General features: G+C 42.3%; 1 protein-coding gene across 3 annotated transcripts; it reads right to left on the reverse strand.

Annotated features, from left to right (window-relative positions):
* Positions 1-1,452: 1,452 nt before the first annotated feature.
* PDCL (phosducin like) lies at positions 1,453-9,874 on the reverse strand. 3 transcript variants are annotated; one of them, XM_020872098.2, is made up of 4 exons: positions 9,698-9,874; positions 7,782-7,989; positions 3,934-4,115; positions 1,453-3,796 (listed from the first exon to the last, which is right to left on the reverse strand). In XM_020872098.2, exons 2-4 carry the CDS (start codon positions 7,951-7,953, stop codon positions 3,245-3,247), a joined length of 906 nt encoding a protein of 301 aa, XP_020727757.1. In that variant the 5' UTR covers positions 7,954-7,989; positions 9,698-9,874; the 3' UTR covers positions 1,453-3,244. The 3 variants fall into 3 exon arrangements, with proteins under 3 accessions (XP_020727757.1, XP_020727756.1, XP_020727755.2); XM_020872097.2 differs by having other exon boundaries at positions 7,782-7,958; positions 9,698-9,873; XM_020872096.2 differs by having other exon boundaries at positions 7,782-7,958; positions 9,797-9,871.
* Between the last annotated feature and the right edge of the window lie 7,659 nt (positions 9,875-17,533).

The following is a 17,533-nucleotide window of genomic DNA, read 5'->3' on the forward strand; positions in this document are numbered from 1 at the left end:
CCTCCAACCTGTTCTCTCCACTCTTTTTTTCTAATCGATCATTTTATTGACATTTGATCATTTTGCTTTCTTTGCTAAGAACAAGCATCATGGAAATAGTATACATTTCGGAATGCCACAGGCCTGGGTTTAAACCTTGCCCTGCCCTCTAGCTGTGTAACTTGGAATTGTTACTTAACTCTGCAAAGTCTTGGTTTCATCTTTGAAATATTACTTGCCATGAAAGGATGTGGCCTTCAATGAGCCCTTATATTATTTTTTTTTCCATTTATTTTTATTAGTTGGAGTCTAATTACTTTACATCATTGCAGTGCCTTATATTCATTATTAAACACTCAATTCTTACCAAGTGCCAGGCACCGTTGTGGGTGCTGGGGATCATAAAAACAGCACTTATTTGAAGGTTGACTAGGTATTTTATGAATTGACTCATGTTACTCATCCCCACTTCTCAGATGAGGAAACTGAGGTATGGAAGGATTCTCTATCTTGCCCACAAACCTCTAAATGTCAGCCTAGTCCCAGAGTGAATAGAGGCTATGCCATACACAGGGAGGAAAATAAATTTCATGCCTTCATGGGATTTTCATTCCAGAGGAAAGTGCAATCTGGAAAACTACCGAGACAATTTGTAATAGACAAGTATTGGTTTCTCATTCCTTCTCCCAAGTCCATGACCAAAAAGGAGGATAGTGTAAACAAAGAGAAGTGACCTGAATGCTCTTCTGTTTCAACTCCTTCTGCCCCTTACTCAAATAAAAAAGGAAACAACAGCAGTGAGCCCTTGTTTTGACAGCTGCTGTCACTCACCTTAATCAACAGGTTGGAGATCCTCAAACTTGAACCACCTGGAGGGCTTGTGAAAAGTGTGCTGGGCCACTCCCAGAATTTCTGATGCAGTTAGTCCAGGGGGAAGCCTGAGATTTTGCATTTCTAACAAGTTCCCCAGTGAAGCTGGCACTGCAGTTCTGGGATCACACATGGAAAACAACTGAACAATCCATGAAGCACTGTTGTTCCCATTGCCAAGGTGAGGAAATTGAGTTTCAAGAAGGCTAGGTGCCTCACCAGAAGTTTCAACACCAGTGAGGAACAGACAGGATTTGATCTGTCTGGCTCCAAAGCCTGTGCCGTTTGTACTTCCCCTAGGACAGGATTTCCCCATTCCATGTCTATTCACGTTATCCCAGAATTTCTGTTCTTGAAAGGCAAAGTCAAGGTGCTGGGAGAGCATGTTTTCATTTCCAATGAGAACCAAAGATGACTTATAAAACTTTTAAAACATTTCTATTACCCAATAATTCCTCTTCTAGAAGTCTATACTATGAAAATGATCCAAAATATAGCCCCAAATACAAAGATGCTATTTGTTTTAGCCAAAAGCTAAGAATCTAAATATCCAATATCAAGGAACTGGTTAAATAAAGTATGGCCTATCCAAATGATGAAATATTATGAGGCCATTAAAAATTATTTATTTAGAATTTAACGTGTCAAAGCATTTATGATACCACATTAAGTTAAACAAAACAGAACTAAATTCAATAAGCTCTCAATATTACTAAAAATATTGAAAAAGCCGGAAGGAAATAAACAACAACATTGACAACAGCTGTCTCTGTTTCTAATTTCTATACTTCCCAAATACTTTCTACAATAAGCTTATTTAATTAAAAAAAAAAAAACCATGCAATTTCTTTTTCTGGTTAACTACAAGAGATACTGTCAAGACCTTATTACAGTTAGTCAATTCCTAAAAAGCCAGGAAAAGCAAAACTGAACTTTAAAATTAACATTTAATTAACAGATTATATTTTTCCTGACCCTACAATGTACATAGTTCAAAGTAAAAAAATAAGAGGAGAAAAACTCAAAAGACAATCATTATCATAAACACACAGAAAGAAGACCAGAAAGATACCTGTAAAATGATAACAGGGATTATTTTTGGTTGGTGGAATTATAAGGCTTTTTACATCTTTTTAGTTTAACAATTATTGTTACATTTTCTACAATGAACATCAATTACTTTTTTAATAAAAAGTCTTTGCTGTTTTCCTTTTTAAGAGGAACTACCTCTTAAAAGGTTGTTTTTAAGAGACAACCACCAAGCAAATTACAGCACATCTATACACTGGAATAAACAGCAACTTTAAAATGTTGTAAAAGAGTATTTAGTAACACAGAAAAACATTTGATATATTAGCTGACCATACTATAAAACAGTATGTTCAGAATGATCCCACTGTTTTCTTTAACAACAAACACACAAAATGTCTGTGTATACAAAGAAAACACCTTGGAAGGAAATATCCCAAAATATTAATAGTGTTTTATCCTAGGTAGTAAGATTAGAGAGTATTCTAATTTTATTTTTTTGCTTCTGTATTTTGGTAAATTTTCCTTTCTTAAATATTGGTTACTTTTCCAATATTTAAAAAAATTAACAAAAGCTACATTAAACAAATAAAAAAAATTTTTTACTTTGTTAAATAAAAGAGAAACAGAGAAAAGGTGAGCAGGGGTATCTTATTGAAAGATCTTTCTTTAAAAATGCTTCCCAGCTCCATCCCAGCTCTAATTTTTAAGTCAAGCTGTTCTTCTGGCATCAAGAGGGAAGCCCGTCTCCATCCTTCCTCCTACTGTAGACTTAACAACACTTGAGCAGGACATCGACTCCAGCAGCAAAGGTCACCCCTGTTGATGGGGCAAACATATGTGGTCCAGAACCTTTAAACAAGACCCTAGGGAGAACAGGGTCTTAGGGTTAAAAAATTTAACTGCCTTCTATGGTGATGAGTCTGATTACATGTGAATATAATATGATCACTGATGAAGGAAAATGTAGTATTTATGTTGCAAATAACACACTAACTATAGGATTATACTCCCGGACCTGGCAGAGACCTCTGAGACCATCTGAAGACAATTTTCAGGACACTGTCTTTAGGATGCTATGTAAATATTGACTGGAAACAATAACAGAGATGTCACGCTAGAGGATCTTAAGTAAACAGTTCAAAAGCCTGGCTTCCTGTTTATACATGTTAAGTCACTTCATGGCGAACCACAAGGTGATTCAGCACACTGATTTGATCAGAGAATTTCTTGACCTGACATATCATAGAAGGGACTATGAAGAACGGGGAAAAGCCGGAAGATCACACAAAAGAATGAAAATAAACACGCGAACATGTGTCTTCCAGCCCAAACCATGAGAGGTCTATGCCACCAGCACAGATGGTCAATCAATTTCTAAATCACTGTCCTCACTGTGGCAGGTGGCAGAGTTACGCACAGAGGTTAGCAACAAAACTTCCTTTTCCGGGAGCAATCCAAACTCCTGGAGGAAAGCCTCAAGGTCCACAGCAAAAAAATCTTCCCCCAGCTGGTCAGTGACACGGACAAAGTTGCCAATCAGTTCGCCCCCCTTGTAGATGAGCAGAGCAGGGAGGGCATTCCTGGTGAAGCGGCTGCTGGCCCCGATGACCGAGCTCCTCACCCGGCAGAACTTGACGGCCGGGTACTCGGCCGCCAGGCAGAGCATGCAACCGTTCATGGCCTCGGTCCCCGGGATGCCATCCTCGTAAATGTGGACCATGATGAGGGTGCTCCTCTGCTCCTTGTCGATCATGTCCAGGAACCCTTCTCCACTGGGGATCTCAAAAACCTGCTTGAACTGGGGCCCCTGGTAGAGCTGCTGCCGCATCTCTTCCATCCTCTGCTTCCGGTACTGCTGCAGGAACTCCTCATCGTCCTGGTCCTCGTTCATCACCGCCAAGTCCTTCAGAGTCATCTGCGGGGGACCAGCAGTGAGCGTAAGAGATGTAAACCCAACAGCGACACATGTTACACAAGACGTGGGAGGTGCCGCGCTCATAATACTGGAGATCAGGGGTAGCTTCTGAGCGAGGCCTGGGCGCTGCTAATTACCTTCCCGCTGATCTTCTCCTGGAGGGCCTTCTGCTTCTGCTGCTCCTCCTCTTCGTCCAGATGGGACCTGCAGCTCAGGGACAGCTTCTTGATCAGCCTCTCCATCTCCCGGCACTGCTCCTCCCGCTGCTCTGTCTCCAGCTGTTTGAAGCGGCGCCAGTCATTGATCACGCCTTTTGGACCTGAGTCGGGGGTGAACGTGGAGGTGACCGAGGATGAGCAAGGAATTAGGGGCCAGGGCACATCTGTCCAGAGCTGGCTCCATCAACAGCACAGGGATGCTCACACAGGCATGTCCATGGCAGGACGGTGTGTGAGAATTAAAGGGCCACACTAAGACCCAATCTTAGGAGATGAGTGAAATGAATTCAGACTCATCTACCCAAAGGACAATAAAGCAACTCTTGGAAACAATAAAGTAGCTATAGGTTCCCTGCCATGAAAAGTGTCTAAACATATTAGGTCAAAAAAGAAAAAGTAAAATGCAGAACAATATCACGGTGTGATCCTCCAATTTTTAGAAAAAGAACTACATGTTCATGTATAAATATTTACATATATTTGTCTATGTGCATGTACATTTATATGACCTCTATATTTGCATGTAGAAAAAGGGCCACTGTTAACAGTGGGTATATCCAGGAAGTAAGATCTAAGGAGACTGGTGAGAGAGAACTTTTACTTTTTCCTTTCCACACTTCCGTATTATCTGACTTTTTATAACAAGATTGTGGCAGGTTGTCCTGTTATTCAAACTAACCCCAAACCTCCCGGCCCCCTGCTATATAGCCTGGCCCCTTACCACGTGACTTGTAATACCACCTCTGGGGTGAAAACATGTATCCCCAGCCCACTGATGCAGGCTTGGCCATGTGACTTATTGTGGCCACTGAATTCTGAGCAAAAACTTAACAAGCCGTCTATGTCTCCAACAGCCCTCTTTCTCCACACTTGGTCAGGAGAACAGTGTGTCCCCAAAGAGGCTGCTCCTTCAGCCTAGTTCCTGGGATGACAGGACACGTGAAGCAGAAGCAAGGCTGCTGGTGATCCAGAAGGGCAACAAGTAACATGACTGAGAAATAAACCTTTGTTGTCACAAGACACTGAGACTGGGAGGTCAAGGTTTATTTGTCGTCACAGGAAAAAAATATAAATATCTGTATGAAGAAAACTTTAAAATGCTGCCAAGAAACACTAAGAAAGACCTGAATAAATGGAAAATCAACACCATATTCCTGACTAGGAGAACACAACATCACAAGGGCATCATTATCCCTAAATTCATCCATATATTTAACGCATTTCTGATGAAAATATGTGATTACACACGTGTGCATGCTCCTTTGGAAAAGTAAGGAAACGGAAGTTAAGAAAATAATGACATAGAAGAGTACTGTATGGGGCCCAGGCTTACCAGATACTAAAACATATTATAACGGAATAACTAAAGCAGTGTGGGAGGACTTCCCTGGTGGATAGGGGTTCAGTCCCTGGTCCGGAGGATTCCACGGACTGTAGAGCAGCTAAGCCCCTGGGCCACGAGTACTGAAGCCCATGGGCCCCAGAGCCTGTGCTCCACAACCAGAGACGCCACTGCAGTGAGAAGCCCGAGCACCGCAACTAGAAGCCCCTGCGAAGCAACCAAGACCCAGTGCAGTTATAAACAGGTGAGTAATTAAAGCAGAAAAACAACACTGTGATGTTAAAAGACAAATCAGTGGGAGAGGCTACCAAGTACAGCCAAAGATGCAAATATAAGAAGAAATTTCGTACAAGACAGAACTGGCATTTCAAAACAACAGAGAAATGGCCAGTCCTGGGGTCTGACCCATTGACTCTCTGGGCCCAGCAAAGGGACCAAGTTTCCAGAGCCTTGAAGACAAGGGGTAACACCCCAAAATACAGACTCATTTTGCACTCTACCTTCATTGACCGAGCAGCTGTCAAGAATAAAGGTCGCATCTCCCAATACCTGGCAAAAAAAATGTAGTATTGCCTCACGACTCGATTGCTTCTCTGAGGTGCCCACCAGTGTTTTTGGGGAGAAGCTTCGAGAACAAGTTGAGGAGCGGCTGTCCTTCTATGAGACTGGAGAGATTCCCCGAAAGAATCTGGATGTCATGAAGGAGGCGATGGTTCAGGCAGAGGAAGCGGCTGCCGAGATTACTAGGAAGCTCAAGAAACAGGAGAAGAAATGCTTGAAGAAGGAAAAGAAAAGGCTGGCTGCAACTGCCCTGGCTTCTTCAGAAAATAGCAGTGCCCCGGAGGAGTGTGAGGAGACAAATGAAAGACCCAAAAAGAAGAAAAAGCAAAAGCCCCAGGAGGCTCTTCAGGAGAATGGAATGGAAGACCCATCTGTCTCTTTTTCCAAACCCAAGAAAAAGAAATCTTTTTCCAAGGAAGAGCTAGTTAGTAGTGATCTTGAAGAGACAGCTGGTACTGGAAGTCTTCCCAAGAGGAAGAAATCTTTTCCCAAAGAGGAACCAGTTACTGACCCTGATGAGTCAGAAAACAAGAGGGTCCCCAAGAAAAAGCGGAAATTGTCCAAGGAGGAGCCACTCAGCAGTGGACCTGAAGAGGCTGCTGCCAGCAAGAGCAGCGGCTCCAAGAAAAAGGCTCTGAAAGCTATCCCAGGAAAGTCAGAATGGACATCTTCCTAGCGGGGCATAACTTACAGAGGTATTCCCCATCCCATCCCCTAGAGCCCAATAAAATAAAAACAAACAAACAAACAAAAAACAATGGAGAAAAGATGGCTTATTCAGTAAGTGATATTGAAATAACTGGGTAGCAATATGAAAAAAATTAAGTTGGAGTCCTACCACTTAACAAAATGAATTCCAAATAAATCAACAGTTAAGTGTTAAACAAACAAACAAAATCATAAAAATACTTTTTTTAAAAGGCATGGGAGTCTTTTTTAATAATCCTCGAGTGGAGAAAGGCCTTTTACATAAGAAATAAAACTAAGAAACTATAAAATAATGCTTTCAAGCACATAACAATTGAAAAAAAAAACCACTTTCTGCCAAGAAAAGAGAAAAACCAAGAGACAATAAAATAGAAATATTTGCAACTCAAACCACAGATTATTTTCCTTAATATATAGATTCCTAAGAAGAAAAAGACCAAGTACCCAATTTTGAAAATGAGCAGAGGACATTAACATATCCTTTAAAATTAGAAAAACAGGCTCGTCACTCTGAACCTAGAGGGGTGGAATGGAGGTTTAAGAGGGAGGGGACATATGTATACCTGTGGTTGATTCATGTTGATGTACAGCAGAAACCAACATAATATTGTAAAGCAACTACCCTCCAATTAAAATAAATAAAATTTTTTTAAAAAGACTTGTCACTTCTAAAAAGATAAAAACTAAAACTACAGTGAAGTGCCATTTGTCATCCATCAGGATGGCATCAGGTTATCCAAAAAGTTTGGTAACACAGCAGAATGTCATGTATATGGGAACTGTCACACTCCTGCTTAAACTACAAACCAGTACCAGTTCAACTGACAGCAATTTGAAAATAATAAAATGTAGAAGTGTAAATATGCAATGGCTAGGAATTTATACTACCAATATACTCATACCCATGATTTATGGGATATCAAACACCTATTCATTTGAGAAGCTAGACTCAAAACACAGGCCAGGCTAATTGAATCATCAGTACACTGCTATGCATACTGTTAATATCGCGCAGTGAGATACTAACACCGTGAAATGGTAACACTGGGTTGTCTCTAGATGTGCAACGGGAATTAGAGACGTGTTCATGAGACTTCTGATGCATATTTAATGGACATTTTTTAAACCTATTCCCAGAGCCCAGGATCTCCAGTACCTGTGTTAACTGAGATGCCTTCGCCCGCCAAGTCCGCGTCTGCGGGCGTGGAACCGCCAGCCAGGGCACCTCTGCCTCTGTCCTTGTCCTCGTGGTCGCTGTCCTCCTCCTCACTGCTGCTATAATAGTACTGCAGCTTCTCCCCCAGCAACTTATCATCCAGGGTCGTCATCGTGCCTGGGAGAGGGCGGCAACAGCAGGCTCTGAGCTGGTTTGGATCAGACAGACATGAATCTGAAGAGTTGGGGCTCACCTGTGCTCAGATCCTACTATTCATAAGACCCTAAAAGTGACTGTTTTCATAAGCAGGATCTCAGCAAATCCACACGACGATCCTGTGACAGGGCTTATCACGCTCTTTTTGTAGAAGGTAAAACTGAGGCTCAGATGAGTAAAGTTTCACTGCCAAAAGTTTATAGCAAGCAGTTGAGCTGGGCTCAGATCCCAGAGGTTCCTAACTCCAAGAGACTGCAGGTGTGGGTTACTGTCTTCTGACCAGTGTACACACAGGACACCCTGAAGGAGGGTGGTGGGTCAGAGGAATCTACAGAGTGACAAGATTTTTATCTCCACATACTTTTTGATTTACCAACCAAGCAAGACTGCTTGTAATTGAAAAACTGCATAAGAATTCTCAGGAAAAAATCCAAAAAGCAGCACCAAGAGTGGGATGCTGAGACACTGCTTGTCTAAGCCCATCACTCATTCATCTCTTGCCTTCCACTTCCCGGTGAGGGTTAGAAAGCCTTACCAACTTTGGTTAAAAGAGGGGCCCATGGCAAGATTTAATAACCCCCCAGTGTTTAAGTGTCCTAATGTGGCTCGGTTGGCAAAGAGACCACCTGCAATGCAGAAGACGCCCGTTCAACACTGGGTCAGGAAGATCCCCTGGAGAAGGAAATGGCAACCCATCCCAGTATTCCTGCCTGGGAAATCCCATAGACAGAGGAGCCTGGAGCGCCACAGTCTATAGGATCGCAAGAGTTGCACACGACTTGGCGACTAAACCACACCACCAGTGTTTAAAGGACCATGGTGAGAGAGCCAAGCTTCTGCATCAGAAGAAGCCTGGGACATTTGGGGAGAAAGGTACAGCTTAGTCCCTCACAGGTCTGCCTGAGGATCTCACCAGGAGGGGCTGTAACTCCAGAATGCCTTCCTTTAAATACTGCAATACCATGCTTCCTAGATTACAGGCATCCACGCCCCTGTTAAGACTCCGTAACAGTGACTTCTCCCACCGGGCGGGGAGGTCTTGAAAACAAGAGATCGCCAATGCCCAGCACGAGGCCTCTGCACAATCTGCCAAGTTCACAGAGACAGCCCAGATCTGTGGGGATACCCAGGGACCCGGGCAGCCAGACGAAGAGGTGGGTGCAAAGTGGCAGGGCTGAGAAAAAAAGGCTGCAGGAGCAAAGCCGGGAGCGGGGGGCGGTGAGAGAAATGGGACCAAACCTAACTTAAAGAGCCAGAGGGGCCCAGGCGGTGCAAGGTGAAAAGACAGGAGGCTCCGCCGGGAGGCGTAAACGATGAGGGCGGTGCCTTGGGGAGGCGGCGGCGATGACAGTGCCAGCGGAGGGGGTGGGGAAGAGGCGGGGCCCGCGGGAGGTCTCACGGAGGAGGCGGTGCCCTTAAGGGGAGGGGCCGAGGGCGGGGCCCGCCGGAGGGCTCGCGGAGGAGGCGGGGCCCTTCGGAGGAAGTAGTCGAGGGCGGGGCCCGCAGAAGGGCGGCAGAGAGGCGCGGAACCTTGGGGGATCCCGAGGGAAGTGAGGCCAGCGGAGGGAGCCGGGAAGCGGCAAAGACCCCAGGGGTCTAGGGGCCGCGCCAACCGGGCCATCTCGTCCAGGCTTGCCGACCACCTGTACTCTGCCACCTCCCACCTCAGACCCTATCCCCGCCGCTTCTTCCCGGCTGACCTCAGTGCAGTTCCCTGGCCTAGTTCAGTCCGATCCTTCAGGATGGCACTACGGAAAGAACGGTAACCCTCGGCTGGAGGAAGAGAAGTGGCTCCGCACCTTGAGCACCAAGAGAAAAGCCGCCCGAGTCCCGACTGCGCGGACCAATGGGGCAGCCTTTCTGCGTCAGCGCGGACACACGCTGCCCAATTAGAGGGAGCGCATCCTGGCCGGTCGAGCGGGAAGCTACGGGTCCTACTTTAGGACAAACTTCTCGACAACATGATACTCTTCTATTTGCTTTATTTTTGTTTTAATTTGAACGAAAGGCCACGCTAGATATGCCCAGCTTTGAGCAGTTAGAACAATTTCGTTGTCTTTGACGTGTCCGAAAACACTCCACATGTATTTTTACTGATTGTTAATCACATCACGTCTAGTAAGACAGAGGAAAGGTTTGGACATTAATTTTGCCCAAGAACACACAGCCACTTTGGATTAAAGAAGAAAGTCAAGTCCGAGACAACTAAACGCAAAGTGAAATCCTGTATTGGATTCCGGAACAGAAAAAGGACTTGAATGAGACAGCTGATGAAATTTGAATAAGGTGTATCAAGAAACAATAGTATTGTTATCAATAGTTTTGATAATTGAGCTACAGTTATGTAAGATATAAACTTCAGGGAGTTCTGGGAGAAGAGTATAGGGGAACTCTATACAATTTTTTAAACTTTTTGGAAACGTAAAATCATTTCAGATTCTGAGCCCTTACTGAGGCATCAAATACACAACATGAAGTAGCTCCTGGAAAGCTTTGTGTAAATTGAATCATTCAAAATATACTAAAACAGTACACTGTTTAAAATATAGGTAAGTTTTATTTCCCTAAAATTTGAGAGATTGTGATTCTAAACCACCTGCATTTGTCTGCAAATTTGTATATGCGCGTGTTTTTATGAGAAGCTGTTTGTCCAGGCTATCAAAAGTCAAAACGCCCATCCCCAGATTTAGGAAAAGTTCATATAAAGAGATCCTATGGTAACTTTTTGTATTTTTGTTTGCAGAGTGAATAATCTTACCTTAATCAGATTTTGTGAACAGCCAACTTAAATATGCTTGTGATATGCTTTAAGTGACAAGCCAGGGACTTCCCTGGTGGTTCAGTGATTAAGAATCTGCACTCCCAATGCAGGGGACCCCTGGTTCCTTCTCTGGTCAGTTAACTAAGATCCCACACTTTGCTTGGTGGCCAAAAATAATGATAATAAAAATTTTAAAGTAAGAGACAAGCCAGCACCCAGCAATAGTCTCTATATAGGAGAGTCCGCCAAAATATTTGTTAAATACTAGATAAATGCTTGGGCTTCCTTCATAGCTCAGTTGGTAAAAAAATCTGCCTACAATGCAGGGCACCCAGGTTTGATTCCTAGGTTGGGAAGATCCCCTGGAGAAGGAAATGGCAATCCACTCCAGTATTCTTACCTGGAAAATCTCATGGACAGAGGAGCCTGATGGGCTACAGTCCATGGGGTCGCAAGAATCAGACACGACTTAGCAACTAAACCGCCACCAGATAAATGCTTTGCTTTTTTTTTTTTTTCTCTCACATCTCCCTGAAGCAGTGGTCTTCTTCATTCACGAAGGCTCCTTTTCCTTTAAAATTCACTTTCAGTTTAAGGCTGCAAATCTCAAGGGGGTCTTCAGAGCTGCTCAACAATCCTAGTTACCCTGGGCAGACTATTCCCCTACCCTCTAAGCAAAGCAGTTTACACCTGGTCTTTCACATCTTCAACACTCCTTCCCCTGTCCTGGTTTATTACCTTATGACCTCAATTCTTATTTCAAGTGAGAAACAGAAGCAATCAGTAGAGACTTGTACCCTCAAAATGTACCAACAACCCCCTGCATCTGGGTCTATGAAATGAATCACCAATGCAGTGGATTCTGCTCCTCCAACCTAGAAAAGGAATCTTCTGCAGGTTCTCCCTCTCCCTCTCCCCTGCATATTCAGGCTTTCTTTCTGTTTTTCTAGTTTTCATCTCTAAAAGAAAATCCTCTTGGATACCATTTTCCACTGTTCAGATTGTTAAAAATCAAAAAAGTTTGATAGCACTCAATGAGACTGTGGGAAATACATGACTGATAGGAGTATAAGTTGATACAACTCTTATGGATGGCAATTGAGAAATATCTATCAATGTGCGTTTAGCATATGCAATCCCACTCTGGAAAGTTTATCCTATCGATACAGTTGCATGTATGTATTGTTTAGTTTGTAAAAAAAAAAAAAAAGAAAAAGAAACATGGAGAACATTATGTATGTATTAGTTTCTTGCCTTTGCAATAAAAATAGGGACAAATAATACCATTTTCTTATGTGTGCAGGAAGAAAAGCATTGAAGAATTTACAGGAAATAATTCAAATGGGAATCAGGAGTGGGAGGGAGACTTTTTATATATAATGTTTTATTGTAATTTTTAATCATGAGAAACGCTGGGCTGGAAGAAGCACAAGCTGGAATCAAGATTGCCGGGAGAAATATCAATAACCTCAGATATGCAGACAACACCACCCTTATGGCAGAAAGTGAAGAGGAACTAAAAAGCCTCTTGATGAAAGTGAAGGAGGAGGGTGAAAAAGTTGGCTTAAAGCTCAACATTCAGAAAACTAAGATCATGGCATCCCCATCACTACATGGGAAATAGATGGGGAAACAGTGGAAACAGTGTCAGTCTTTATTTTGGGGGGCTCCAAAGTCACTGCAGATGGTGACTGCAGCCATGAAATTAAAAGACGCTTACTCCTTGGAAGGCAAGTTATGACCAACCTGGATAGCATATTTAAAAGCAGAGACATTACTTTGCCAACAAATGTCCGTCTAGTCAAGGCTATGTTTTTTCCAGTAGTCATGTATGGATGTGAGAGTTGGAGGGTGAAGAAAGCTGAGCACAAAAGAATTGATGCTTTTGAACTGTGGTGTTGGAGAAGACTCTTGAGAGTCCCTTGGACTGCAAGGAGATTCAACCAGTCCATCCTAAAGGAGATCAGTCCTGGGTGTTCATTGGAAGGACTGATGCTGAAGCTGAAACTCCAATACTTTGGCCACCTGATGCGAAGAGTTGACTCATTGGAAAAGACCCTAATGCTGGGAAGGATTGAGGGCAGTAGGAGAAGGGTACTACAGAGGATGAGATGGCTGGATGGCATCACTGACTCGATGGACATGGGTTTGGGTAGCCTCCGGGAGTTGGTGATGGACAGGGAGGCCTGGCATGCTGCAATTCATGGGGTCACAAAGAGTTGGACATGACTGAGCGACTGAACTGAACTGAATTGAATCATCTGAAAGTATTATCTATAATGCTCCAAAACTTAATATTTTTTTGAAAATCAATCCTCACTTTCCTCCTTCACCATACCGCTCCAACCATATTTCATTTCTGATCTCCTTTACAGCCAGAACCAATAGATCCCTCATTCTCTCCTCATCCTACTTCAGTTAGGCTTTTGTTGCCCCCAGTTCACTGAAACCACACCTGTGGGGGTAACTAGTGACTTCCAAGTCGCCAAATCCTAGATAGAATCACTCAGCAACATTTGACAGTTATTCCTACTTCTGGAAACGCTTTCTTCTCTTGGTTTCATGAAGGATGGGCTTCCCTGATAGCTCAGTTGATAAAGAATCCACCTGCAGTGCAGATCCTGGTTTGATTCCTGGGTCAGGAAGATCCCCTGGAGAAGGGATAGGCTACCCACTCCAGTATTCTGGCTTTCTTCTCTTGGTTTTCTGAAGGATACCTTCTTCTAGTTTTTCCAACTTCGTTGATACCCTCATTAACTGCTTTGCTTCTGACCTTTAAATAAGAGAATGTCCCAGGTTCAACCTTTTGACACGTTTTCATAGACTCCTTGTATGTATACCCCTGTCAAAGAATAATATGGAAGAAGTTAATTATATGCAAACAGATTTACTCATATGAAAGAGAATCAATAGGTGCTTGTCAACAGAGCTTTTAAAAGGGAGGATTTATAAAAGAGAGCTGGGAGATGTGGGATGTCTGGAAACCATGAGCCTTGTCTGCTTTTCTAGAGGGAAACTGACAAGCTAGCATTTTGCAAAGCAGTCAGTCTAGGCAGCCTGCCCTGGAGCTGGCTGGCTCAAGGCATCAATGAAAACAATGTTAGCTATTTATAGATTCTACAGAAAACTGTGAAGTACAGGGAACAGGTTGTCTCTGTCTATTGTAAGCACCTCTACTTGGCTGAGCCAATTTCCTCATCAAAATTCTCTCAACTTCTCATGTCAGGATTTTCCAGAGAAATATGTTCAAAATACAGGTCATATGCTGATGTTGTAAGCATGTACTTGCATTTATGAGAATTTTAGTCCTGAGGATGTGCTGGTAAGTATTAATTATTGCCTGAATTTAATTGGTCTAAGTTTTAAAACCATGCAACAATTCCTATCTAAATGTATGAGAAAATAATAGGGCCATAGTTTGTATTATGAATCCCATATTTTATTCCTTTTTAAAAAAATATCCCTTGGGTTTCTTTAAGGTTCCAAGAAATGTGAGTAAGTGTAGTGTAAGTGCCTTAATTATCTATTCAGTTCAGTTCAGTCACTCAGTTGTGTCCGACTCTTTGCGACCCCATGAACCGCAGCATACCAGGCCTCCCTGTTCATCACCAACTCCCAGAGTTCACCCAAACCCATGTCCATTGAGTCGGTGATGCCATCCAACCATCTCATCCTCTGTCATCCCCTTCTCCTCCTGCCCTTAATCTTTCCCAGCATCAGGGTCTTTTCCAGTGAGTCAGCTTTTCATATCAGGTGGCCAAAGTATTGGAGCTTCAGCTTCAACATCAGTCTCTCCAATGAACACCCAGGACTTTAGGATGGAGTGGTTGGATCTCCTTGCAGTCCAAGGGACTCTCAAGAGACTTCTCCAATACCACAGTTCAAAAGCATCAGTTCTTCAGCGCTCAGCTTTCTTTATAGTCCAACTCTAACGTTCATACATAACTACTGGAAAAACCATAGCCTTGACTAGACAGACCTTTGTTGACAAAGTAATGTCTCACTTTTTAATATGCTGTCTAGGTTGATCATAACTTTCCTTCCAAGGAGTAAGCACCTTTTAATTTCATGGCTGCAATCACCATCTGCAGTGATTTTGGAGCCCAGAAAAATAAAGTCAGCAACTGTTTCCCCATCTATTTCCCATGAAGTGATGGGACCAGATGCCATGATCTTAGTTATCTGAATGTTGAGCTTTAAGCCAACTTTTTCACTCTCCTCTTTCACTTTCATCAAGAGGCTCTTTAGTTCTTCACTTTCTGCCATAAGGGTGGTGTCGTCTGCATATCTGAGGTTATTGATATTTCTCCTGGCAATCTTGATCCCAACTTGTGCTTCTTCCAGCCCCGCGTCTCTCATGATGTACTCTGCATATAGGTTAAATAAGCGGGGTGACAATATCCAGCCTTGACCTACTCCTTTTCCTATTTGGAACCAGTCTGTTGTTCCATATCCAGTTCTAACTGTTGCTTCCTGACCTGCATACAGGTTTCTCAAGAGGCAGGTCAGGTGTTCTGGTATTCCCATCTCTTTCAGAATTTTCCACAGTTTATTGTGATTCATGCAGTCAAAGGCTTCGGCGTAGTTATCTATTGCTGTAGGACAAATTACCCCAACATTGAGAGACAGAACAATATTCATATCTCCTAGTGTATGTGAGTCAGGGCTCTGGGCATGACTTAGCTTGGTGCCTCTGGGTCAAGATCTCCTATAATGTTGCAGTCAAACTGTTGGCCAGGACTGGGGTCTTATTCTCAAGTGGGGAGTTGGGGCAACAGAGATCCACTTTCAAGCTGACTTCCATGGTTGCTGGCAGACCCCTTCTTTTCCACCTGCATTGGCTTTCTAAATGCCCTTGTTATCTATGAGAGAGAGAGAGAGAGAGGACAGTGCGGGGGGAGGCGGGGGTCGGGGACAGAGAATCCAAGACAGAGAGAGAGAGAGAAACAGAGAATCCAAAACTAAGACAGAAATCAGTCTTTTATAACCTAACCTTCGAAGTTACACCCATCACTTTGGCTATATTATTTTCATTTGAAGTGAGCCAGTGAATCCAGCCCATACTCAAGGGGAAGGGATTATACAAGAACATGAATTCCATACCAAGAGGCTGAAGGGTCCACCCTGTAAAGTTCTCCTTAGGGGGACTGAAAGCCAGTTAAGTATGGAGACATATTTAGGTTGGTAATATTTTAGAGGATTTTGAAAGTTAGATAACATAATTAAAAATCAGAAAGAATAGCTATCATTGTAATTTTTTGCAAATAGTAAATTAGACAGGTTAAAGAGTTGAGCGGACAGAAAACAGGAATCAACAAAAAGTAAAAAGGTAAGAGTAAGAGAAAACTAATAAAATGTTTAAGTATAAATGTAAATGTACAGTTTTAATACTGATTTTCATTCATCTCTTTTGTTCTCCTCTTTGTATTATAGAGGGTTATCCAGTTGTATGCTTGCTGGGGATGTCGTTTGCATCATCAGGAATAAGACTGTGTACCTGAGTCAGTGAACGGTATTCCCCAGGACCACTCAGTTTATCTTACCAGTATTTAGGGGTGATGTGGAGAGTGACATTTCCTTTTAACGAGAGTATCATGTGTAATTTATAGTTTTTGAAGCATTTTACCTGTAATGTCTTTGTTCATTCATAGAGTATTGAAGGTATTTGCTAGTAGGAAAAACAAAATCCATGAGCTGTTAAAGCATTTGCCTTTTATCAAGGGAAAAATCTTGATCCAACTAGATTTGCCAGCTATTATTAAACATATTTAAAGTTTTGAAGTAACTGAAATACTTAAATGTCTTGAGGCTGGGTTCCCAGGCTTACTCTACCCTTACCATTTTTCCAGATTATAATCAACTGGAGATAAAACAAGACTTGGTCCTCCACTGAGCTTCCCAGATAAATATCTTTGTAAATTTAGAACAAATTTGTCCCTGTTGTTTGGATTATTTTTGTTATAAAAGTATTAAAGGTTGAGAAATATTAATAGTTTTGGATAACATCAACCAGTATGAGAATTGTTTAAAATAACCTTTCTCTTTACCTTTCTCTGTCAGTGTGGGGCCAATTTGTGGCAATTGAATATGTCTTTCTTATTTAGAAATTAGACTAAGCAACTTTTTGTTTTTATATTAATGAATGTAAAACCAGTGAGGGCTACTTCCTTATATAATACTTTTTTAAGTTTTAAAAGTGGTATCTTTAGTGTAGGCTTTAATTTTATAAGTTGAAATTTGCTTTAGATGTTAGATTGTCATTAAGAAGCAATTAAATTTCTTTTTAAGGTTTTGGATAGAACATCTGAGAAAATCAGGAAAACTCTTTGCTTTCATAGCTTTGACAACAATATTTTAGTAACAATATTTTTTAAATAGCCCACATATTTAAAATGTAAGAAGCAAAATACTTTTTTAAAAGAAATATTTGGGTTTCTCTTATTTACATATACATTTTTAATCTCTATAAACTAGTCAAGACAGAGCTTTATTAGATTTTGAGAGTGTGTCATAACAGATACGGGGCTTCCCAGGTGGTACAGAATATGCCTGCCAGTGCAGGAGATGCAAGAGACATAGGTTCCATCCCTGGGTCAGGAAGATCCTTTAGAGTAGGAAATGGCAACCCACTCCAGTATTCCTGCCTGGAGAATCCCAGGGATGGAGGAGCCTGGTGGGCTACAGTCCATGGGATCTCAAAGAGTCAGACACGACTGAGCACACATGCAATAATAGATAAAACCTGTATTCTGATTAAATTGGTGGATTACACTGA

This window comes from Odocoileus virginianus, chromosome 2, assembly GCF_023699985.2.
Source record: "Odocoileus virginianus isolate 20LAN1187 ecotype Illinois chromosome 2, Ovbor_1.2, whole genome shotgun sequence".
Taxonomy (NCBI): Eukaryota; Metazoa; Chordata; class Mammalia; order Artiodactyla; family Cervidae; genus Odocoileus; species Odocoileus virginianus.